The sequence below is a fragment of the Anopheles cruzii genome, chromosome 3 (assembly GCF_943734635.1).
Source record: "Anopheles cruzii chromosome 3, idAnoCruzAS_RS32_06, whole genome shotgun sequence".
In the NCBI taxonomy this organism is placed as follows: domain Eukaryota; kingdom Metazoa; phylum Arthropoda; class Insecta; order Diptera; family Culicidae; genus Anopheles; species Anopheles cruzii.
Window position 1 is genome coordinate 35168967 of NC_069145.1, and position 24585 is coordinate 35193551.

Sequence of the window (24585 nt, forward strand, 5' to 3'; positions counted from 1 at the left end):
AATATTGTGATGGTAGGTAGTTTATCGTTTTTAAACAGCAATTTTCTTGTTCCATTTGTCTATCATGCTATAAAAGGAGGCACGCTATTTATTCATACCGTCGGGTATATATGCTGTTGATGTATATGCATCTCAATAAATGTATATAATTTCCTTCGTCCATTCATTCGTTCGTCGTTATGCTGCAAACTGTTTTCATTCCACTAAGTCATCTAAGTAGGCGTGCAATTGAAGCTCATGCCTCTCTAGTATTAGGATCATCTACCATCGGCTACTCGGTTGTTCCGCCTTCTTCGATTGGCTCGATTTAGTTGTCACTTGTTAAGTGTTACTTACTTGTACATGATTGAGGGCGTGAGTTGGTACTTGGTACGATTAAAGGTAGCTTAAAAAGGTAGAGGTGTTACAAGAAGGGCCTTGTTTGGAAACAGGGCACGGACATCGGTGTTAACCGTTTTAGGTTTTCATCTAGTCTTGAGTACTAAGCTCAATAACTCATAAGGAGACACATTAAGTTTCCTACGAATGTCAAAAAGCTCGCAACAGCTTGCACATTTATCGACGTATGTTGATACATCCTAGAAGTGTTAACTTTCAGTGCAAGGACTATCCGGGTAGACAGTGACGGAGCGATCAAGCTAATCAAGCTTGACTGCAAACGGTAGACAATGGAGAACAGCATAACCAGGAAACACTACGCATTATTGAAGGGAAAAGAATGAACACCGTGTATGAATCAAGGTGTGATATCAAGAAGGAGTCTATCATTAAGCGCCATTTCAGTCTTGTTTAAGACTTATTTAAGTAACAATCGTGCACTTCGTATATTTGGTGGGATGACGACGGAATTTACGAATACAATTTCAAATTGTTCATTTTTGAACGATACTATAAAAAAAAACAAAAAAAAACCACACCATTGTTGGTTAGGAACTCTTGGCAAAGGAATCTAGTCGTAGGGACTGATACAGTGCATGCTACCAGTATTACCGTTGATAAACAATGTTTGTGTTTTGCATTTAAAAATTGGTGCCCAGCATTCATTTCGTTCATGTAAGAAGGACACTAGCGTTTTGTGGTGTTTTCCTCATTCCGCGCACCTTGTTTAACATCGTTCTTTTCTTTTTTTAGTGTCTAAAAATTGAAGTAGTTAAACAATAGCAAAGAAACACTTCTTTCATCGATCGGTTAGCGATCGATCGATGAGTTATGATTTTACATCATCTTCAAAACATATGCCGTGCGGTAGCAGTTGAACTAAACTACTAACTGCAACTAAAGTAATGTAGAAATGAGTAACTACAGTTACGCGGAACATTGAACGCAGACAACAGGGGTATCATCAGCACTAATATATAACTGTGCCAGCCAGCTCATTTTGGTGGAATGTTTTCGATGGGTGATACATGTTTACACGTTTCTAACTAATAGGCTCAAGTGTTTTGCCTTCCAAGCGTTTCGCTTTCCATATACCCGATCTTTCTATTACAAGCACCATTCGTGTAACCAGTTAACAGCTCATTTTACAATCTATTTCTTTCCTTCTGTTTGACACTACAAGGAAGCAAACAATGGTTCAATAACAGAACTAAAGATGAAATGCAAATCACGTTTACCCGTCCCGGTCTCCGTTCCGATATCTTTAACGACAGTTTTGCTCGTACTTTCGTAGTTCGAATGATACTGTGATTTCGCAACTGATCTTTAATTTTCTTAGTCAATTTTGGACGTACAATCACTTTACTTAAAACTTTCTGCCTGGATTTAGAACTTTACAGAAGTGCGGCAGCGTGACACGGCAGTCGACTTGCATCGCACTGCCAGATGGCGGTCTGCCCGAACGCGTGGGTCATTGCGTTTGTTGCTCGGCTTCGCGCGCATAGTCCTGATGTCGTCGTACAACATCCGCAACGATCGGTTCCTCGATTTCCAACCCAGTCAGGGCCTGATCTTTGGTAAGTACAATCTCGTAGTTACTGTTCGGTGTAACAAACACAACCCGGTTTTTGCGTGTTTGCAGTATGTTCGCAATGACGAGTTTGTGTTTGTACTTATTAAGACTTTCTCGCGACTTGGCGATCAGCAGGGCCTCGTCGGTTTCGAGCTTAAACGACACAACGTACGCGTGCGGTACCCAGAGGCTTACAAGCGGTGCCAGCATCTTCGGCACAAGCTGTAGCGATATCGTCGGAGCTCCATGCCCCGACTGGATCTTGTGCGTTGGCATTTCGTCCTGCGGGACATAAAAGTCTGATACGGCTGCTGCCAGAAACAGGACCGCGTTCCGGTCAAACGGTGCCAGCGACTCACAGGCAGCTCGCAATAACCACATATAATCGACAACACTGGTGAAGGTTATGTACAGCATGCGATGCGTTTCCTGCGCATTCTTATACTTGTCGAGCACCGGTGCCAGAACATCCACGGAGTCAGGTTTAACTAAAAGTAATGGAAAAAACGTGAAGATTACATCATGACATTCATGGTTGTGGTTATGACAATGGTTGGTGCGCATTCTAAAGCAGATCTAATACGGGAGAGTTATTTGCTATCTCAGGTGCTCGGCATCAAATCAACAATAAAATATTGCACAACTTGGAAAGGGTTAAGGATGGCGAAAATTGAGTGCTGCTCTCTTGAGATTTGTTGTTTTTGTAAACGAGAAATCTCGCTTTTAAGGCATCACTTAAATGGCATAATTTCCTTTTTCGAGCTTGACAGCGTAATGGAACAGAACAAAGTCATTTGATGTGCATCGCAAAGTAGAAACCAGAAAAAAGCTTACCGGTGATGGTGGTACTCATACCCTCCTCATGTAATTCCAGCATGTCGAGCAATTGTTGGCCGGTAAAGTGACGCGAAAAGGGCTCCAGAGATTTTGTGCGGTGCATGAAGATGACAGCGTAGCCATGTTCGAGAAAATATTCCGCAGACGCTGACCCTCGATTGCCGGCACTGAAATTATCGACGAATCGAACTGTGTTATGTTCCAGCGGAACAGTAGTACCACCGGACTGCAGAAAAGAGAAAAAATAAATACCAATTTAAATGTCTACTCTCGTTTGAACGCAGCTCATCTGCTATAAAATTTCTTTCCACCTTCACAATTCATTCAGACACATTTTACGGCAGGAATTCGAAAAATACAGAAAAAAATAATCCGTATGGTTAGAGATATATTTTTAGACATATTTACATATTACTGCAGAGTACAAACATGTTTGACGTTATCAGAATATCAGGAGAAAACTATAAAGACTTCTGATAAGCCATTGTGGTCGGTTGGAATAAGTTTATGCGCAATGTTCAGTTACACAGCAGTGGACCGCGGAACATTACAATCCACCCACAGATCTACTTCGCATTTATTGCTTGTCTACCTTCCGCGGTACAGACTAATCCGATCTCACTATGTGAGGAAGCACGGGAAAAAAGGTAATAGATTTCGCAGAATCATTTCCCAAATGGTCACTCAAGAAATCGGAGTTACTAAATCTATCAGCGATCAATGCTTTAATAGCGAAAAAAGGCGCCCATTCAGAAGTTAGTCTTTAAAGGATAACATATCTGCGTTTTTTTTTTAAATCGCGCCTTTGGCGAAAAATAAACAGGATGTAGTACAATAATGGGCTTTCTTATGGCTTTTTTTGGCAATTTATTATCGGCATAAGCTTTGTTAGTCATTTCTCTTCAGCAGCAAACGCAACGTTTCTGTGCTGATAATTTCATTTAGACTATTGTTATTTATCCAAATTTAATTTTTTCAACAAAAAATTGTATTAAATCTAGCTGATTAGGTTCTTGCAAATTCTTGCAAAAACTGTAGCAGGGATAACATGAAATAATGTTAAACAGAAAATTGAAGTTTTTTTGCAAATCTGGAATAAGGCACGAAGGTACGGTTGAAAGTGTGTACCAGAACAAATCCTATCTAAATGAATCGATGAAAACCTAACTCTTGGCAGAAACTTTATTACGAATAATGCAATCGTTTCTTGGTGGCGTGCGAGAAGTAGTGTCCGCGGACAGAGCGATAAACATTATGTTTATCACTTATGTATTGCTCACTTCGGGCGCACCAATTGGGGTTTCAATACGGTCAAATTGTTGCCATCGAAAGGGCCATCGGCGTCGGATTTGTATGTTTTATTCATGGAAGAAATAGACCAAAATGGAATGAACGCAATGCAGGATATCGGATCGAGGTGTTTCGGCCGAGGTGTCCACAAAGTGAACCATCGGAATCACCCAGCTAGCTAATTGGGGAATGGGGAAAAACGAAATATTTTGGAAAAAAGGAATGAGTCTCGACGGACACGTGGCGTAATAGTCGTCCCGTCGTGGCTGCTAGAAATCGACCCTCGCTCGAAGGATGGCTGGCAATGGGAGGCTCGTCACCACCTGTTGAAGGGTAGCACATTGCTGAAGCATGCTCAGGCCAATCATATCCTTTACCGAAAGTACCACTAAGCCAAACACGCTCTTTTATGGAAGAAATCGGTACAATATTCTAATGATATTATAATTTACTCATACTTCTTAAGAGCTCTCGCATTTAGCCACCAAGCTGGTCAATTCAGGAATGGGTGTTTCGCTCAGAATGAGCTTCAAAAGTCGCGTATTGACCTTCATGAGATGTTCACAAGGTTTATCTTTGAGGTAGGTTCACGTCACATTTATGTTTTGTTTAATACACGTGTGAAACGTGTGTTTGTGAAAGCGTAGAATTCACTTAATTTTGTGAGTTATTTTTGGGCACAAAACCCTGATCGATAAAAGAGTACTGGTCAAAGAGACAGGATGCTGACCAATAAATAGAGCACCTTCTCGCCTCGCCATTCATAAAAACCAACCCTAACCTTTGAAAGTGGTTTGATATATGAGAAAAAAGCAAATTACTACGAAGTAATAAGACAATAAGAATTTACCGTAACAAGCACGATGTTACTCTTCAGTTTGTAGTGGCGGTCGCAGAATTCCTTCAGCAGGGATCGGTTATCCTCGAAACAGTTCGGTGGTAAATGGGTGGCATAGAAGTCCTCCCAGTGCGACGTCATGTTTTCAGCTGCCGTGATGAGGCTTGCGACGAGACGGAATCTCGTTTCGTTTTCCTGTTACGATTTAAAAACACTGCCACCGTCCTTACAAGAGCTTAATGAAGCTGGGATTTGTTGGCGTCGACAGCTTTGCAACGCAGCTCAGATGTTGGTGCTCAAGTGATGCAAAACAGGAAAGATTTCCACGACCTAGCAGCACAGCATCATCCTTTTCGCTACACTTTTGAAGATTGCGTTCGACATCCAAAACTTGGTGCTACACACGGTCCGTGAAGAGGTTGTTCAGATAGCACAAAACAGATTGTTGAACCACCTTTAGCTTCGGTCTATTTGCAAAGATATGCTACACAAGCGGCAACGGGAGTGGCAGCGCGGTATGAACACAGGGACAAGGGTCAAGGGTCAAACACTATGTGCTGATGTTCGGTACAGATAACAGAGGCACCTTTACCTAATCACACTTTCATGCTTAACTGCAATTGCACGAAAAAATTAGTTTCAGGTCACGATTCGACGATATTACATTACGAGAAGTTTTTGCAGCAAAGCAAAGCATAATTTTTGACAACACGATCTGACAACCGCAGGGTTGTTGGTGCAATTCAAAGGGCCGACTACACGCACATGTCATTTGGATAGCGTTACGAATTTGAAAAATATTTAACGGATAACGCAATAGCAGTTATTTGTTCGAACAGTAGGGAAAGTACATGATGTAATTTGTGTAAGTACTGTTTAACGTTGCTTCTGGAACTGGAGTCGCATCATCAAGAGTGTAACGGATAGCAGAAAATAAAAAGCAATTGCTCGTATAATTTTTGCAATTGCTCGTATCCACCTAGCCAATCATTTTAAAGATGGAGCTTCTTTCATCTCTTTTAGTGTTTATGTATTGTTTGTTGGTCAGTTTTGATTTATTGGTTTGTTGATTTATATTTCACAAAAAGTTTTGCCCCGCACCGAACGACAGCAGACCAAACGAAGTGGTGGTGGCCCCAGAATAAAATGTCAACTCTCCGTTGGTATTCTAGGATACATAACTTCTAACTGTATTTCATCATATATGAAACGGTCGTTATTTTAGGTTTTACGTGCACGTCATCATCTTTTCCCTGTCTTTTTATTCAGTTTACTTACATTTCAGGACTAAGATTGATAAAGTGTTCTCTTCACTCTATTGATACAGAAACTTTGTATTTTCGCAATCCGATCGCGGCTCACCTGATTATGCCTTTCTTTCTCGCAGACCAGCCGATTTTGTTTTTCCTTCCTAACTCCTACAATCATTGGCAATCGTTTATTACGAGTTATTTCCAACGAGTTACCTATGGCTGATAGCTGTCGTGTGTGCCATGTGTTTTGTGCTTCATTGGAAAACATTCGTAGTTGGCAATGCTAAGCACGTTTGATGATCGAAAGGAGAAGCAAATTAAGAAACCGTGTGCCAACAATGTAAGGGTAAAAACGTTGCTTTCTGCGATAACCGAAATGCTTTATTTGGGCCACTCCGATCAGAAAAAACGGTTCTCAAAGTAAATTTATGGACAAAGCAAATACGGAAATCAATCAACCAAGAATCACAAGAAAAACCGAACACTTTGTCACTACTTTCGAACGCATCGCGGCTCACGCCACTTTTAGTACCAACAGTGTTTTATTTCTTGCAACTGATAATGGCGTTTACTTACGAGCGGCATCTTGTGGTTCTATCCTGCATTTCTTACGAATGATATAAAATTAACGACGTACCGACTACGTTGTCACTTGCCATGTCTGTCGTGTGCAGCGTTTGATCTGTCTGAAAGCGCTAACACTTGCAACACGTTGCTGATGCAGTTGCATTCTTCTTGGATTCGTGACACTTGCCACACATTGAAATTCTGGTACAGTCAGCACCTTCCACTGAGTTTGACGATGGAAGATCTCTTAAGGGTTTCGAGGGCACAGTTCGACATCATCTTGCGGCAACACGAAGGATGTAAATTAGTTGCGATGTACTGAAAAACATCCACCTTAGGCAGAGTTGTTTCTCCTACCGTACCGTCCTAACGTTTCCTATATTAAAGATGCTTTTCATTGGGCATGGTGGTCCTTTAGAAGGCTCTGGCTAAACGATTATTGTTATTAACGGTGGAACGCGGAAATACCGTCTGCTTTTGTTCCGTGTGCCATGTTGTTTTTCTTTTAGAAAGTGTTACAACAGTAATATACATTTTCTTCCAACACTGTCCCACAAATTGCAAGAACGCAGGACGACGCAATTTTGCACACAGTTGTGCGGAATCTTAGACTGAAGAAGTTGCATTATTCCACTACGAGTTTGTTCGTATAGCGGAACAAATGGCTCATTTTTTAACGCATTCACCCATGGAAACGCCAAAATCTCCATTATGAGTAAACAACACAATTAATCAGCAAATTTTGAGCACACTCGAATAGACGGCAAGGCAGATGTGCTTAAACGAAAATTATTTCAGCAGAAAATAACGGAAAACCCAATTTTCAAATTGCACAACGCGCAAACCAATGCTTGAATGAATCATTCAATAGTAAATCCCAATGGTTTTGGGTGAAAAAAAAAAGTATGTTTTAAAATATCGAAGCATATTTATAGACTAACAATTGTACGATCAATTTTAAGACCAACCAACCCTCCTTGATGCTCACTGGCCATGCGTACGTCCTTTGTTCTTCGTTTTTTTTTCGTTGGTGGCAGTATGAAACATCACAACGGATTGCAATTGATGAACTTTCCCGTGTTTGTTTTCGGTTCGTACTACTTGTGCCGCGAATAAGCTTTCAAATCCTTAACAAATGTCACAAAACTCAGCTGTTCTGGCGGTTGAATGATGTTCTCGAGAACAAAGGTTCCATAATTTCAATGTTCGTAACTCGCGGGCATTCTCTCAGTTTCCAAAAAAATAACATTATTTGCAAACGTTGCTCGGCAATGAAAGAAGATCATCGTCATTACACTTTCATTTCATTGCACTTCCGAAAGAAAAGAGGAACAGAAACAGAGCAAAATTCATCATTCCCCGTCTACACTTCAGGTTTATACAGAGATATTGTTTAACTTTTTCTTTTATGCACAATTTGCCCTCGTTTTCTGTTTTTCACATTGATCGTGCGTCGTTCCAAAAAGCATGCCGCCAATCTAACTTTAACCATGTTTGTGTGTGTTCCTTCCTCGTTGCAATTCGTTTCCGTTTATTATCGATTCCCTAAACTCATTGAAAGTGTCTGCTTCAGATTCGGCGGCTTTCGCCTCCCATCTACTACTGTTCACTGTTACTTTAAGCATTGTCGCCGTAATCTCGATCGCCAACGTTCAGTCGATCCGGTGCCGCCGTGACGGAGAAGCCCAAAATTCGATTATCGAGCTTGGTCATTTTATTTTTCTTAATTTTCTTACCCTTACCCTGTGGTGCACGATCGATGTAGGGAAAAGAAGACAAGAAAGAGGAAAGTGGTTTAAAAACATGTCCAGTATGGCCAGCGCCGCTGCCATTTGTGCATACTCACTTTGATTTCTTGGAAATCGTTCGATGATGGATTTATAGCCGGTGCTGGCTTGCACATATCATCGATGTGGGCATTCTTTTGGCGCTGCTGATTTTTGTACTTGGAGCGTCGCTCGAGGAATTGCTTCGAGAATTCAGAACACTCTTTTGTTTCACCTGGAAGGGTCAAAAGCAAACACGGATCAATAATCCGGAACCACACACAAGATGATACGTTTAACAGAGCTTTTCTATTTTTGGTACCTACCTAAGTATACACGGATGTATTCCTTAACCTCGTACGGTGACTCGATGTCCTGCAGAAAACCAACAAATGTTGGAACTGAAAAAACCACGTGAAACGAAAAGGATACTCGTGAGGTTGGTTCGAATATGAACAACAAATCCAAGGCACTTACTGTCGACATTGCTATTCAGCGAGCTGAGCGCACGTGAACACCAGCTGGTAAACTCATTGCTTTGCTCATTCTGATTTTTACGGTCCTCTTTACGATCAGCTCCGCTGCCCCATGCAGCGGAAGTCTTGCCGGGTTTGGCACCGACGCCTCCGGCTGCCGACGATCCTCCCTTGACCAATCCGCCGGACTGCTGTTGCTTCTGTTGCTGCTGCTGCTGTCTGGCTGCGTTAACTGTCGACGTAGAGGTGGTTGAAATGCTGCCCATGGTCTTGCTTTTACTCAGGAACTGCTGCTGCTGCTGCTGTTGCTGCTGCTGTTGCTTGCCAGGTGCAGCGACAGTCGTGGTCGAGCCATGGGTTTGCGGCGTCTTACGAGCATGGTTTCCACCCTTACCAACGGCAACGGCAGCAACAGGGGTCGGCTGTGTCGGTTCCTCCCAGAAGCCACCGGAGCTGATGTTGTTGCTCATCGGGCTGGCAGTGGCGAACGATGAAGGCGTTCCTTCATTGCTTCCTTCGCCACCCCACGGTTTGCCTGAGTTCCAGTACAGCAAGCTGCTGCCACTCTGGCCTTGCCACACCGCCGTTCCCAGTGTCAATGCCTCATCTTTTTTGCCAACCTTTGCCGGCTGCGCAGCAATGGCCGCTACCGTGAGCCCCGCCACGTTGAGGTTCTTCTCCCGTGCACGCTCAGCGGCCGCAGCTTCTTCCGCCTGTATTTCCGCCAATGGCTTCACGTTGGCCGGCACCAGATGAGCATCCCATTTGAGCTTACTGTCCAGCTGTGCCTGTAGCACGAGCAACTGCTGCTGCTCCTGTTGTTCGCGCATGGTCTGTTCTTGGCGTGCCAGCAGGGCGCGCCGCTCGCGTTCGGCCTTCTGAATTTCGGCCAAACTGAGACCACTGGTCGCGACCTCGGCCACTGCTGCGGACCACGGAGCAGGCTTGCTGGCGGCTCGTGCCATCTGCTGGTGAGATGGTTGTTGTTGTTGCTGTTGCTGTTCCTGAATTTTGATCGCCTCCCGACGCTGCGATTCCAACAGTTTGGCCTTCTTTTGAGCATCCTGTTCCTCTTGGCGTTTTTTTTCTTCCACCAGCTTGCGCTTCTGTTCCTCCTGCTGCAGCTTCTTCAGCTCCTTCAAGCGCTTCTTTTCTTCCATTTCTTTCTTCACGCAGAAGAATTCCGTTTCACTTTCGTTCACCAAATTATTGTGACCATTGCTGCTACTGGCACCGCCGCTGCCGTGGGCATTGTTGTTGCTTTTCGATGCTTTTTTCGCTTTCTGCTGGCCCGGCTGCTGCTGTCCACTTAACGACGAGTCCGAAGTTGCCTTTTCATCAACATCGACGTGATTAAGTTGTTTGTTGTTTTGTTTCTTCACGATGCTGCTCCCGGCATGCGGCGGCGGTGGCGGCGGCAGTGGCTGCTGTCCACTCATGAGCTCCTTCTTTTGCTCTTCTTTCGTTTGATGTTTTTGATTGAAACGGTCCTCTTCCGGGTGTGGCAGCTGCTGTTGTTGCTGTTGCAGTTGCTGCAATTGTTGCTGCTGCTGAAGGTGCTGCTGCAGCTGCTGCTGATGCAAAAGTTGATGCTGATCCTGCAGATGTTGCGGAGGATGCGGCTGCTGCTGCAGTTCTCGCTGTTTCTGCTGAGCGAGCACTTCACTTTCAGATTGCAGTTGCTGCTGCTGTTGGTGTTGCTGCAGTTGCGCAAAATGTTGCTGATGTTGCAACAGTTGCTCCTTTTCCAGCTGCTGCTGCTTTTCGACTTGCTGATGGTGCTTGAAAAGCGAGGCCACGGACGGTGCCTGTGGTTCATTCGACGGTCCACCGCTGTTCATCAGAAGCGGATGACCGGCGACCGGTGGAAGATGAGACTGTTGCTGCTGTTGCTGCTGCTGCTGCTGCTGCTGTTGTTGCATCAAAGATGCAAATGAGGCACTCGTTGGCGGAGGTGGCAAATCACCCCAAGCAGGCCCAGAGGCTCCGGGAACGCTGGCCATTACGCCTGGCATTCCACCACTACCACCAGAGCTGCCACCAGAGCTGGTCGGGGGTTGCGACGATTGTTGTTGACCTGCCGTCGTGTGCAGCCAGGGTGTTATCAGTTCTGCAGCTGCCTTCGACGACTGTTGCTGATGTGGCGTCAGCTGTGGATGTTGCTGATTCTTGTTCATGGAGAGCTGCATGAACAGTGACTGAATCGGATCGTTATCCACCGTCGGTTTGCCCGCCGGGTGCGACTGTTGTGATTGAGGTGTCGGTTGTGGCGGCTGCATGGTCAATCCGCCGCGATTCATCATTAGATTGGGCGGGCCCAGTGGCCCGAGGTTTTGTACTGGTGGTTGTTGATTAAAATTGATGCCATGCATCAGCTGCCCAAGCGGATCGTGACCGCCCGTGACTGCCGCTGCAGAGTCAGCATTCAGTATATTCATCATCGGCCGTGCACCGGGCACCTGTTGTGGTTGCCCAAACTCTGGCATGTGCAGTTTCAAGAAGTTGCTATGCTGGTGGTTACCGGACTTCTGGAGCTGCTCCAGCAATGGCAGTTGAGATGATTGCGGCGGCTGCTGCTGCGGATGTGGTGGAATATCTCGCAGCTTCAGATTGACTAGCGCGTCCTGACCAGCCTGTGGTGGTATGCTGGGGCCGCCACTGAAAATGCTCGAACCGGGCGATGGTACCACCGACGGTTGCTGCTGGTGACCCGGCAGTGACGGTGACATCAACATACCGTCGGCACTCATCAGTTGGTTCATTTGTTGCGTAACGATGGCGCTCTGTTGCTCCGGCGAAAGCAAGTGCCAGCCGTCCGAGTTTTGCAACTTCTGCATCAACAAACCATGTTGTCGGATCACGTGTAGCCGTTTCATCTGTTGCAACTCTTGCTCTGTCGGTGGTGCCGGCATACCAGCTGAAGAAGCACCACCTTGACCCGACGTGTGCATCGCCGATGGCTGGCCGGACTGTGGTCCACCCATGGAAGGTTGGTTCACCGGTGACGGTTGAACTACGCCGGAAACGTTACCTCCCGACGCTTTTGGTTGCGTTCCAGGCCCTGGTTGCTGCTGCTGCTGGGAAGTTTGCTGTTGCTGAGAAGATTGCTTTATTCCGGAAGTTCCGTTAGAGCCGCCACTGGTTTTGATCGGTGGTATAGTCATCGAGTTGAGGAACGGAATGGACCCTCCACAAAGTGCTACCAGCGTGCCAAGCGTAGTGTACACTTCGTCGCAGGCTCGACGAACCGAGAGCGAATCGTCAAAGTATCCGGCTCGGTACCATTCGGTCATTTCTGAAGCCGGAAATGGGCCCTGAACCTTACCCTGCGGATCGCGATAGTACCAAACGTCTGTGCCCGGTGCTGGCGTTCCCATCAGATGATGTAACTGCGATATCCCCGGTGCACCAGGCCCTCCAGCGCCACTGCCACCACCACCGCCGTGCAGTCGACTGCTAACATCCGACGACATCAGGAGCGCATTCACTCGATGAACGTTGTGGTTCAGTATCGGTGGCATGGGCATGGGCGATTTCGGCAGGACCATGTTCAGAGGAAGACCACCGGCAGCACTACCGGCCATACCCATCGCTGCTGCTGCTGACACTTGTCCACCTACGGACGACATTCCGAAAACGGGCGACTTTTCTAACCCAGCGTGTCTGGCTGCGGATGCAGACCCTCCCAGCCCGCTGACGCCTGCAGACGGATCACCGTCGGTCATGAGAAACTCATCGTCCATGATCAGTTGTGCCACCATGTCGTCGGCAACCTCCTGCATCCGATCGACACTCGTGCTGGAGGGAGACTTTTTAGGTTCATTCTCCGTGGACGATGATGCCGGCTGACTTTTGCTGGTGGCTTGCGGTACATTGTCACCGTTTCCTCTCTCGGTACCAGTGGCATCGTTGGCACCGTTCGAAGATAGTTCGTTTGCCTTGCCCCACGCGGGAGAACCGAGAGCACCGGTTTCCGATACAGCTGATTCGATCGATTCGCATGACGCAGAACGGTCTTTGACGGAGGAAGAAACTTCCGAAGTTGCCCCACTGGTTCGTTCTGCTTGGGAATCTCTCTTCGTAGTGCTATCCTTTTCCCGGTTTTCGCGCTCCATACCGGCCTGCCTATTGGCGGTCGAGCTTGCCGTGAACGCTGTCTGGCTGCCATTATTGTCACTTTGCAGTCCCTCTACCACCTTGTCGGCGGAGTGATTCATCGATTCTTCATCGTCAATCGTTCGGTCCTTGTCATGACCGTACTCGGCCCCGCCGGTACTCTTGGCGCCCGATGCTGACGACAACGAAGACGATGCGGAAGTAGAGCTCGTCGCCGCGTCATCTCGGACGGTGCCACTCCCAACAAGAATGCCGCTTTCAGCGAGGCGCCTCTCCGCGGGCCGCGGTTTCGATCGTTCACTATCCTTCGTTTTTTGTGATGCCGGGCGGCGACTGCTACTTCCATTGTCAGATGCATCGAGCCGGCCACCAGCAGTATTGGGGGCCCCTTCCGTGTCATTATCGGAATCATGAAACGCTCCGGTTGCATCGAAGCTCCCACCGAAGTCGCACGGATTTTCCGTTGCCCACTCGGGCAGCTCATCCGCGTCGTAGTGCGCGCGACGCTTATCCGGTCCCGACAAGTGACCACCGGATGCACTGCTGCCGATCAGCTCGCCGTGACCGGGCCCCGATAGCCGCGATTTGTACGCCGGTACAGAGATCATGCGCTCGCTGCTGCTATTGAGACTTCTCTCGAGCAACCCGTGCGACGAACCGTCCTCGTCGCGCCAGCTCGTCGAACGGCACCACTTGTCGCGGCCACTGGCAAGACTGCCGCCGCCACCGGAGCGCCAATCACCACCGCCACCAATTCCGTTGCTAGTGTTATCGTCATCGGTACGCGAACGGCGCCAGCTCTCCGTGGTACCACCGGCCGACGAGCGCATCCGCGAGCCGTAATCTTTCCTCGGGCTCGATGACGAACTGTTCCACTCGATGTCACCGATTCCACCTCCACCACCCAGCGCACCACTTCCACCGGCACTACCGTTACGCTCCAGCCATGGCCGTTCCCCCTGTAGCGAGAAGTAAGGATCGATTAAAACCCCACAGATCTTCTGTGGAAGCGAAGATCACTACTTACTCTTCCTGCACCCCTGGATTCATCATCGTAGAAAGAGGTCGACCGAGTGTAGCTTGTATAGGTGCCGCGTCCTCGGCCACGGCCGCGATCAACTGAGACACCGCGTCCACCGCCGCGACTCGGTATTCCCATCGAAATACTTCGCGATTGCCAAATGCGCTACACAGAACGGAAAAAGAAACAGCGGCTTAGATCCAATTGTACCTGAATGTATTCGCGTTGTCTTACTCTTGAGTCCGGTTCCGTGGCGAGTTCCTCCTCCGGGCAGGGCGTCAGGGCGAGTGGGGGTTGCACCTTTTCCACGTACAAGTGCTTGTAGTTGACCAGTATCTCCGGACCTTTGAGCGTTTTGCTGTCAAACAATGCCAGCATCTCTTCTCGTCCGTAGCGGAACTCGGCCAGCGCGTATCGGGTTGTCGGCGCCCCATTATTAGCAGCAGCAGCAGCAGCAGCAGTACCGGCACCACCGCTGGCCGACAAAGTCGAGTTGCTTATTCCGCCGCCACCGCCAGCAGCAGCCCCACCACCGATAGCACTACCGCTGCCGCTATGCGATAGGCCATGGTGGTGCTGCTGCGAATGCTGGTGGTTCGAATGGTGCTGCTGATGGTGAAGCCCAACACCACCACCACCGCCACTGTTGTTGACGAGGGTGGTGATGGTGTTACTGGTGTTGTTGATGCTACCGCCACTGCTGCTGCTGCTGCTGCTACTGTTGTTGAGCGCCTGACCGCTGCTGTTGCTATGGCTGCCGCTGGTATTGTTTAGATGGTTGCTGTTGTTGCTACTATTGGTGTTGGAGTCAAACGCAACCTTGCGCAACCACGCCGGTCCAAAGTTGATCGCGTCACCCATCGCGCCTCTTCCAATCGTCACACAATCAACGAACAACTGCTTACTTTGGCGGCCCCTCCGCTGCTCGCACGATGATCCTCGACGATCGTCTGAAGGCGTGCAGAGAGTTTATTGCCAAACCGCACGCGGTGATCTTCAACCGAGGAGCTGCCTGATTGATGGTCGACGAACGACGGTCCGAAAAATTCCCGTTCTGCCACTGATCAAGACTACCGAACTTATGTTGAGGAAAAAAAGAATATAAATTACTAGAAATAAAAATCAATTGTAACACAATTCAATTTAATAAAATATATACCAAATTCCCTGCCCCTGAGTGTTATCACGCATCCCAATGGCCAGCCATTTAATGCTAAAAATAAAAAAAAGTTGTGCTCTACTAATCGTTTGGAAATGCTCTAGGTCTATAAATTGTTCGCTTGATGGCTCTGCTACTGTGTTGCGATCGACTGATCGTTACGCGTTTGTGTCGCAAGCCAATCGTCGAACGTTAATTGTGGCGACATGCATGGAAATGGGCACCCAAGAAAATGGAACCGCCATGGCCGGTAGTCCGATCGTCTCTCGTCTGGATCGTAAGTCAATTGATTGCAATTGTAAACATTAACGCACATGGCGTGATCGGATGTTCAAACGAACGAATAAATGGTGAACGTCGGGTGGGAAAAATCAGTGGTATTGGTTTTGTTGCAGCATAGTATGTTTATTCAATATTTCTTCGTCTAACTATTCTTGATAAGTACGAGCTGTAGCAACATCGAGCGGGTTTTGTCATAAAGTATTAGTTGTCATTCAAGATCTGCGCATAAAAATGGTACTACTCAGAGAAAATTCACGTGTTGTTGCCAACAGCTGATAGATTCAGCGTTACGAACGTAACGGCTTATCAATCCGCAAAGTGTGTATCGCAAGATTGAATGATTCAAAGGCCACTTTGTCGAATGATAAGCTCAACATTCTCTCGACACGCAACACTATATTTCGGAGCTTGTGGCGAACGAACAATTTGGATTGGTTTTGAAAAATGAACCCCCGAATTGACAACTAAAGACAGACACCCGAAGAAACTGAATAAAGTTACGTTAGTTCTTCCCTTATGGGTTGTTACAATAAAATACAACTATAGTGTAGCCCTTTCAATTTTTCTACACTAATTCTAAAGCTTACAGTACTACGACATGGAATGTATATGTGACTAAGATTGATTATAATTTTGCTTTTCTTGTTTTTTAACAAAACAAGTGACGTATAACCATGTTCCAGCTTTGAATCGCGTTGACAAAGTAAAAGGGTTGAAGTATGTTGTTAAATATCTGCCGTTGCTTCACTGTTTTTTTTGTAATATCTGTTTGTTAAACCTTCTGCCACTTAGCTTAGCGGTGCACATTCAAAGTAATTTCAATGAATAGTTATTGTTCCAATCTGTGTGCCACGAAAATTTGATTACAAAAAGGCATCCCGTGTTTCGTGGATCATTAACGTGGATTGTCTCGTTCGTTCAATGGAAATATAAGCGGTGACGGAATGTGAGCAAATCCGAAAGAATTCAACGGCAGAATCGTTAAGTGGGCCATCGTTTTTGCCTAAGCTACCGAGAGCAATTTAGTACTCGTTGCTCGTGTGTATTGGAGGGACGAGTGAATAGCTACAACCACATCCATCACTTTCAGCGCATTGGGCATAAAAATAGTTTTCGCGAGAATTATGTCAGTGAAGTAACGTGAGCCACGTGAAAATCGGTAGCGCCATTGGACGCTACGCAATCTTTTTGTGTGGACAAAACGCTGGTACGAGATTCACTGAGTCGAGGTTAGTTTGGTGTAATAATAATAATGCCTCACAGCTGCACTCGGGATTGTTCAATATTTTCACTTTCAGGTTGCATTCAGTATGACGCTCAAAACTATTCACAGGCAATCTGGCTCCTCCAGCTGATAACACAATCAAGACTCAGAGTAATAACAAATGTTGAAGCCTGAGAGAAGCTTGTTATTCGTCAACTCAAACCCAACAGCTTTCACGTGGTACGGCGCATGTTTCTTCAAAATTAACTTCAATAACTTTCAATAATGCGTTAATGAGAAGGTATTCCCACGTATGATTGCGGGTTTAAAAATTGAACGCCAACAAAATTCATTGCTCCCACTGAGTTCGGAACATACATAATTTCATCTTCCCATTGACTAACCGCACCACAATCGCTCATAAGGTTGTAAATTATACAAAACGGACCTTCATAAAAAACAGTTTCTTCTCTTTGAGCACATGCACATCCTGAAGGCCTTAATTATGAGTTATGTGAACTTAAAAAGGAATTACGGTTCTGTCGGTCGTGAGCCTCTTGCAGCGTTCTTCGAATATTCGCATTGCGTTAAAAAAAGGCGCGAGAGAGCGAGATAGCAGAAACGGAGACATGAACGTGTTACACACCGTGGCAAAGGGGAAATGGTCCGATCTCGTATGATTTTCAGGGGAAAAGACTTCGCACTAAGACGTGTTTTTTTGGCTGAATGGCATCTGGGCACGGCTTAAGAAGTCTTAAAATGACGTGAGTTTTCAAAGCATAGGAATGCCATTTGCCCTACACACTGATTATCTTTATACTAAGTTAATTGTTTAGTTTGCTCCCCTGTACTCCTCGTTTTTATACACTCTGTTAACATTGTATAGCCGACCCCACGTTTTAAACATATCTTCCAAATCGTCTTTTCGATTCAACTTCTGGTTTTGGGGCTTTTTTAAGTTTCTATAGCCGCACCTAATCAATGTGTGTGGATTTTTTACAAGCCTCTGTATTTATTATGAGGTTTTAACAGTCAGTTAACTTTCCTGATCGCTGAATGACTTGGAAACTTCTGTTTGCTATACTGTCAACCAGGTTTTTCAACATTTTCGGGTATTCCGGGTTTGGGTAGCTGTATTGCTTCCTATCCGCATAAATTTGTTTAACCAATACTCCCCAGACATTTTCAACTGGATTTAGACCGGGACTTCCACGTTACAAGATGTAAAAGCCAGATTGAGCTTGCCCGCTAACCCAAGCCATACCATCAAAGATCCTCCTCCAAAGCTAAGGGTGGAGAACTACTCCGGATCTTTGCGTAAATCTCGCCTGTAGCCAGTTAGACCATCAAGCCCATCCAAATTAAACAGTCGACATCTTGGATTTTTTCAGAGTACATTGTACAGTTGCATACCGATTAGGATCCTTTAACTAATTGCGGATCACTTTATTGGATCTCTTTATTCTTCGAGCCATTTCTCGAATAGCAACACCCTCCAGCCTATTTGCCTCTATCAATCCTTTTTCGTTTTCACTTAGAACACTTCGTTTTGGCATATTTAAGTGATTCACTTTCAAAAATCGTTAGGAAAATTACTCTCGGAAGCAAAACTCAAAGTGCGACTATAGAAAGTTAACAGAGTGTATAAGCTCCGCCCGAAAAACGTCCATCATGTCATCGGTCGTCCACTCGCGCACTGTTGGGCTGATTAGCGCCATAGGTTCAATACTTTTCGGTTCTGTTTTCGCCATCGGTAGCTCCATCGGTAACAGCAACGTCATGATGTTCCGGTGACGAAGGAGGCTCTGGTTTACTCAGCACCTGCATTTCTTCTGCGGTCCGTTCAACGTCTCGACCTCCACCGATGATGCCGCCACCGCCGCCGTTGCCGGGTACTGTCTTCTGCTTGCCAAAGTTTTCACCGTCTGCTATCGTTTCCGGCAGCTTTTGGTTGTGCGTTTCCGGCAACAACAGCGACAACACTCCGCCAACAAACGCGAGCGACCCGAAGATGAGCAGCGGTAACGGTTGCCAGTACTCGCCCAGAAGGTTGAAGTACGGTGCGAGTATTCCACCGACGCGGGCACTGGTCGAGGAGGCGCCCAGTGCCACGTTTCGAATGACGGTCGGGAATTGCTCGGCCGAGAAGACGTACACTGTGCCGTAGCTGGACGTTATGGCCATTTTACCGAGCATCGCTAGTACCACGATGAGCCACTGCTCCGACTGCGGAACGGCCATAGTGGTGAGCAGCATGGCCCCGGCGAAGATCATGCATCCGCACAGGATCGTTCGTCGCCCCCACCGGTTCAGGGTGACCAGCAGGAACGAGTAAGCCGGTATCTCGACGGCACCACTGATGACAAAGTTCAGCAACGGATTACCGCCGAGGTTGTTTGTGTTCCACGACAACCCGTAATACGTGAGGCTGTTGACGAACCAATCGAAGAAGATCAGCAGCGCTTTGCGACGCAGGTTCGGGTATTTGAAAACGTCCAGCAGTGACGGTTTCGCCTCGTTCGTGTCTTCCTGCTGCTGTGACGACACCTTGTCCTCTTCCTGCAGCTTATCGAGCGCCTCCTGAGGCACGGTCAGTCCGTTGCACTGTGCCGCCCTTTCAATCAGTTTGATCGCCTCAGTCGGTCGTCCGTTCGAGAGAAGCCAGCGGGCCGATTCGGGGATGAACCACCAGTAGCAAAGGAACAGTACACCGGGCAGTGTCAGTGCGATCTGCAGCATACGCCACTCGTGGATGAAGTACGCAAATGCAGCCGTTAACATGTAGCCGACCGAGAAGAACATCATGCAGACCACTCCGGCGTACAGACGATCGTTCGGACCGACCATTTCCATCGCAATTACATAGGCCACCAGAAACACGCCGGAAGTGGTGGCTCCCACCACCATCCGGGCCAAGGTGTACGTGAAGAACTCCGGTGCGACGCCGGCCAGTACACCGAAGATGACCTGCAGCACAAGGGACGCAAAGAAAATCGGCTTCCGCCCGTACTTGTCCGACAGATAGCCGAACCCGATGCTGCCGAGCATAACACCGACCATAAAGAGGGAGTCCGCCGAGGCACGCAACCAGCCGCGATCGCACACCATGTCCCAGTCGGTAACGGTGCTGCTCTCGAATTTGCTTCGATCGTACACCCATTGGTTGCAGTGCCGCACGCCGGCGGCCGGAGTTCCTCCGCTCCAGTATGACTCCGTGAAGTTTGCATCGAGATAGCTGCATGTCGACCGTTTCTTGGTCAGTGTATCGATCGGGAAGGCCATCGAGATGCGCTCCGGTTCCATCGCATAGCTAGCGTTCGCCAGTTCGTACGGCAGCTGGCAGCGGTAGTCCGGTACGGCCAGCAGAAACACTCCGGCCAACTTGTGGAATGCACAGCATATTGCCGGCAAGCAGAGCAGCACGTAAATTCGGCGCTGGTACCGGCCGAACCCGCCGAGGTGTGGCAGAATGTCATCGTAACCCATCGCGTGGCCTTTCGTTGTTGACGTCGTCTGACGTCGACGAAGTGTCACCTCCCGGTGGTCGGTCGGTTGGGTCGTTGGTTAGAAGAGCACCCCCCGGAGTGGTCTGTACACGTTTTTCGTATTTGCACTTTTGGCCGCGTATGCTTTTCTACGATTCTTCCTTCCTTCTTTTTTTTTCTCTTCCTTGACTTGCTCGCGCCACCCCGTTCGTCGCTCACGAAGTTCTCTCACCTTTCGCACACAATCGGAACGGTCTCTTTTTGACGGTATTGCGCAAATGCACGCTTCGTCGGGTCGGCTTTTCTCAATCTTTTCTAGCGAAGCCAGGCGGCGCCGGAGAGTAGACACGACGCGCGTACTTTCTACTCCACGGAAGGCAACTTTCATGTGCTTCGCCCAATGCCGGCTCCGTACTAGTAACACGCGATGATAGTGGCAATGGCAAGTATCTATCTATCATCCGGAGAACTTGGTATCCTCACAGATTATTTCCGTGTTGCCACGGTTCCGATCAACACTCTAACATACTGTTGAATACTTGAATAGTTCTTGCAACAAGTCACAAGCAATGAATGCGTCACGCTTTTCATCGACAACTTTAGTGCGCTAGGCAGACGGGAAAACGTTTGCGCTCATTTTCACTTCACTATTCTCACAGGTTCCGTTGATTATTGAAGAACTTGTAACATCTTCAACAAAAATAATCGTAGTAACCGTAGTACGATTACTTTCAGTAAGAGGACTGTAGGAAAATCAGTGTATCCCAAAATCTCGCAAGCCGAACTCCGTCCGTCCGCACTTGTGGTCTGCGCTTTACTCTTACTCGTCAGACGAAGTGGAAAACTCGCAACCCTGCCTGTCGAATCATCAGAGGAGAAAGCGAGACGGTTCGGAATATAAATGGGAGTGTGAGTAAGATGACTACTATGACTCCGCGATTGTTGCTACACACGCGCCCAGCTCTTATGTAGTGGAGTAATCTGCCTGCCGGTTTTTCACCAACACACTCAAGCTACCGCGCGCAAGGAACGAATAAAGAAAAAGCCGCAGCTTGCGTGTGTGTCTCGTGCGCTATCGACACATCTTTTTGACAAACGCCACAACACTTTGTGGAAGGGTTTTGGCTTTAGCCACCCAATAGGACGGATAAAATTAATCGCTTTCCCTGGTACTTTGTGTCCTCGGAACTTAACCGCGAAGCGATCTAACTTCACGAGCCGTTTCACCTATGCCGGAAACAAGCAGTGATCCATCTCGCTTAGATTTGTTATCACGTTGATTATCGCTATCGATTTTTGAGATCACTCTATATTCCTTTTCCTCACTCACTTCTACGGACACTAAGGATTTCGACATACTATTCTGACCGACCGTACCGACCGTGATCTCGCTTAACACGTGTTGTTGAGTCACACTTTAGAGCATGTGGTCAAATATAGCAACCAACAAGTACACGGAGAATTCGTATCGTATCAAATTTGATTCGACACCACTCCCAGTCGATATAAGTTACGGATTAACATGTTTGCCATAATGTGGATATTGAATGCATTATAAACCTACTACAAAACAAATTGTAAATTCAAAGCCGGTTATTGTAATGATCCAAAACAAAACTACGGTATCGGTTTACCACAAACGAAACTACGAGGTTTTAGTGGCAACAAAGTTAAACAAAAAGATTCAAAACGTACTCGTATACGTTTTTCCATCAAAACTTTTGCACCTTTCATACTCGTTCCCCGTTTCCTTTTGGCGTTCATTCGATATTACTCTTACACAGTGAGAAGCTACTATAAGCCTTTCTACAATAGCAATAATGAGATGATAAGTAAGATAATATTGTGACTGAAAACCGACTAAAACATGTACATTACCGGGTAGTGTTATACGCACCACAATCCTTTATGAAACTGCAATTGGCAATTGGCTTTTTCCCCTGATAGAAACTGGATCTCAAATCATTTTTAAGGATCAATTCTTAGGTTTAAGCTTAAAGTTTAGACGATTGCTTAGTAAAATTGGTAACTGCCAAATGTACTGAACACAATCTTTAAGTTAGCATACAGCGATGGAATAAACCTAATGATTTTCAATAGTCAAAATTAAAAAAAGCAAAATATCTTTAGTGTCTAACTCTAGTTAAAGATATCATTGATTTAATAAGAACATCAGATAAGCTGATGTTTTTCGTGTTTAATTCATGAGACATATCGTGACACCGCCAATTCTAAAGATGACTACAATTTGACAAACTTTCTATTATAAGACCATGAATGACTAACACACTCAAATAACAATCGCATATCGTTTTACCATTAAGTTCGAATACCTAACAAAAACTTGTGTAATACGATGGGGCGAAGAGCACTTTCAAAGCAAAGCGATTGCATTCAACACATTCCCTATTTTTACGCTTCTCTGCCGCTCACATCGAATAGCGTTACCAGATATTTTTGCACTACAAAAACATCGACGAGCCACACTGCGACGGGGATAACATTGCAGGGGCGGTAAACCTTCAAGGAACATCGGTTTACACATCTTGCGGCACACACACATGGTATGCAGGTGCAATAGCACGCCCTGTACTACGCTAGTAGCTAGATGCTTCCACGCTTTACTTGCAAAGTATTCCTTTTATTGCCGTAATCTTTTCGGGATTACAGCCCAATGATGAAATTACAACTTTACCACATCACACTGTAGCGGAGCACAGCATCCGTAAACATAAACATTATTAAATAATTTGTACTAAATTATGAAAAGCACTTGCCCATGAACGGCTTATGCTGTGAGACTTAACACTGTCACACTGCATTCAGTTTTTCTGTACCATTTGCATCCGGCAGTAAAAACTTCGGATAATTAGCTATTGGCTTTTTCTCACAATGGCTTCGAATCGTTTCCTTGTTGCACGCACTTGCTGCTAATGACACAACTGTCAAAATTTTGCCGTCATGTGTACACTTGGATTACGAAGCCATGCTTTTGCATTTTTCTCACCGCACATCTCTCGCACACAACCAACTAATTCACGTTTATATCGCACGATTCGAAAATTGAAATCAGCTGGGCGGTAAATGACAGCACGTAGTTGAATGCTCCTGAGCGGAAGAAGCGATGTTGATCCTTTAACTCGTCTCCTGTAATGTAATATTTCTATTTTTGGTATTACGTCACAGTGAAGGCATTCTGCAGCGCTTCACTATTCTTTGAAACGAACTACTGGACCACGTTGCGATGCGAACAGCAGAAGTTATAGGACCAAAGCAAATAAACAATTAAATATCAAAGTGCAACTTTTCTGCCTAGCATGGTATGGAAACCGACAAGTATCCGCCCCTGTTTGCGATAAAATAATTTTCATATTTTTTTTTACTCTTAAAGAACGGTCTGGGCCATATTTTAACAAAAAGTGATAAGTTTGGGCCATTGAATCGATTACTTTTAGGACCTTTCAGCTTTGGAAACACTGAATAATCATATCGGTACAGCACAAATAGTATCCTAAAGTATAGTACGTCAGTTCGAGATGACTTCTTTCTAGATCTAAAGCAAAAGGATGCAAATGCATCTAATCGCACCGATTGTTAAATTATCTTGTAGATGATACAAATAGCACTAAAAAACCCAGTGCCAAACGGCTATATGCAGTACAATTCGCTAATACCGAACTGGATAGAAAACGTCAATCGTTCGTCAAAGATATATCATTTGTCTTCTAGAATTACAAAACATAAACCGAAGGTTTAGGAGGATTATTTTTGTCATGATTCTAACTTATACTTGCGGTAATCGCTGGTATCTTGGCGTTCGAAGGTTTCTGAACACTGTTTGCTAGTTTTGTCCGACACATCCGACGTAACGAAACAATCGCACATCAATGGAACCAATAGTAGCAGTGAAATACTACATTATAGCCGGCATCCGTCGGAATTAGATGATACACAGGCACCATACCATGCACATCGTGTTTTGGCTTTTGGCAGCAACCATTGATTTTATCAATTCCTTTTCTTTTCGATTGAGCAAACCTCCTGGTTATGCACGATGACCCCGTACTGGGGGCACTTGCCCCTCAGCGAAAGGTTGTATACCGAAGGGTTAGTAAGAAATGAGTCCTCCCACAAGTTTTGATGCTTGACTAACCTAAAACGACAAGAAGAAAAATAATGTTGAGAACAAAATTAAACAAATGCAAGGAAAACAATGGCTTGTGGTTCCTAAAACGGATGCCTTCTCTGAAACCGACTGACATTGCCGCTTTCAATATCGGCTTCTTTTCGTTAAGAAAACAGAAGAAAAACTTGTCCACTCTGGCCACATACGAAATTGC

At 46.2% G+C, this 24585-nt stretch overlaps 3 protein-coding genes across 3 annotated transcripts; all 3 read right to left on the reverse strand.

The window, feature by feature from the left end:
• Positions 1 to 421: 421 nt before the first annotated feature.
• Positions 422 to 5100, reverse strand: LOC128272850 (phosphopantothenate--cysteine ligase). Its single transcript, XM_053010733.1, has 3 exons — positions 4929 to 5100; positions 2786 to 3014; positions 422 to 2439 (listed from the first exon to the last, which is right to left on the reverse strand). Exons 1-3 carry the CDS (start codon positions 5055 to 5057, stop codon positions 1850 to 1852), a joined length of 948 nt encoding a protein of 315 aa, XP_052866693.1. The 5' UTR covers positions 5058 to 5100; the 3' UTR covers positions 422 to 1849.
• A 2573-nt stretch (positions 5101 to 7673) lies between these two features.
• On the reverse strand, positions 7674 to 14976 carry LOC128270309 (GIGYF family protein Gyf). Its single transcript, XM_053007710.1, has 6 exons — positions 14350 to 14976; positions 14122 to 14280; positions 8980 to 14053; positions 8829 to 8903; positions 8583 to 8737; positions 7674 to 8479 (listed from the first exon to the last, which is right to left on the reverse strand). The coding sequence occupies exons 1-6, from the start codon at positions 14974 to 14976 to the stop codon at positions 8354 to 8356; spliced, it is 6216 nt and encodes a 2071-aa protein (XP_052863670.1). The 3' UTR covers positions 7674 to 8353.
• Positions 14977 to 18446: 3470 nt separating this feature from the next.
• On the reverse strand, positions 18447 to 20246 carry LOC128271299 (organic cation transporter protein-like). The gene has a single exon (XM_053008758.1). The coding sequence runs from the start codon at positions 20244 to 20246 to the stop codon at positions 18483 to 18485; it is 1764 nt and encodes a 587-aa protein (XP_052864718.1). The 3' UTR covers positions 18447 to 18482.
• Positions 20247 to 24585: the final 4339 nt, after the last annotated feature.

Coding starts and splice junctions, on each gene's coding strand:
- LOC128272850 (XM_053010733.1), bottom strand. CDS start 5,057: ATGACGTCGCACTGGGAGGACTTCTATGCCACCCATTTACCACCGAAC. Junction 3,015..4,928: donor GTAACATCGTGCTTGTTACG/GTAAATTCTTAT, acceptor TCTTTTCTGCAG/TCCGGTGGTACTACTGTTCC. Junction 2,440..2,785: donor TATGAGTACCACCATCACCG/GTAAGCTTTTTT, acceptor CATTACTTTTAG/TTAAACCTGACTCCGTGGAT.
- LOC128270309 (XM_053007710.1), bottom strand. CDS start 14,976: ATGGGTGACGCGATCAACTTTGGACCGGCGTGGTTGCGCAAGGTTGCG. Junction 14,054..14,121: donor AATCCAGGGGTGCAGGAAGA/GTAAGTAGTGAT, acceptor TTCTCGCTACAG/GGGGAACGGCCATGGCTGGA. Junction 8,738..8,828: donor ATACATCCGTGTATACTTAG/GTAGGTACCAAA, acceptor TGACCCTTCCAG/GTGAAACAAAAGAGTGTTCT.
- LOC128271299 (XM_053008758.1), bottom strand. CDS start 20,246: ATGGGTTACGATGACATTCTGCCACACCTCGGCGGGTTCGGCCGGTAC.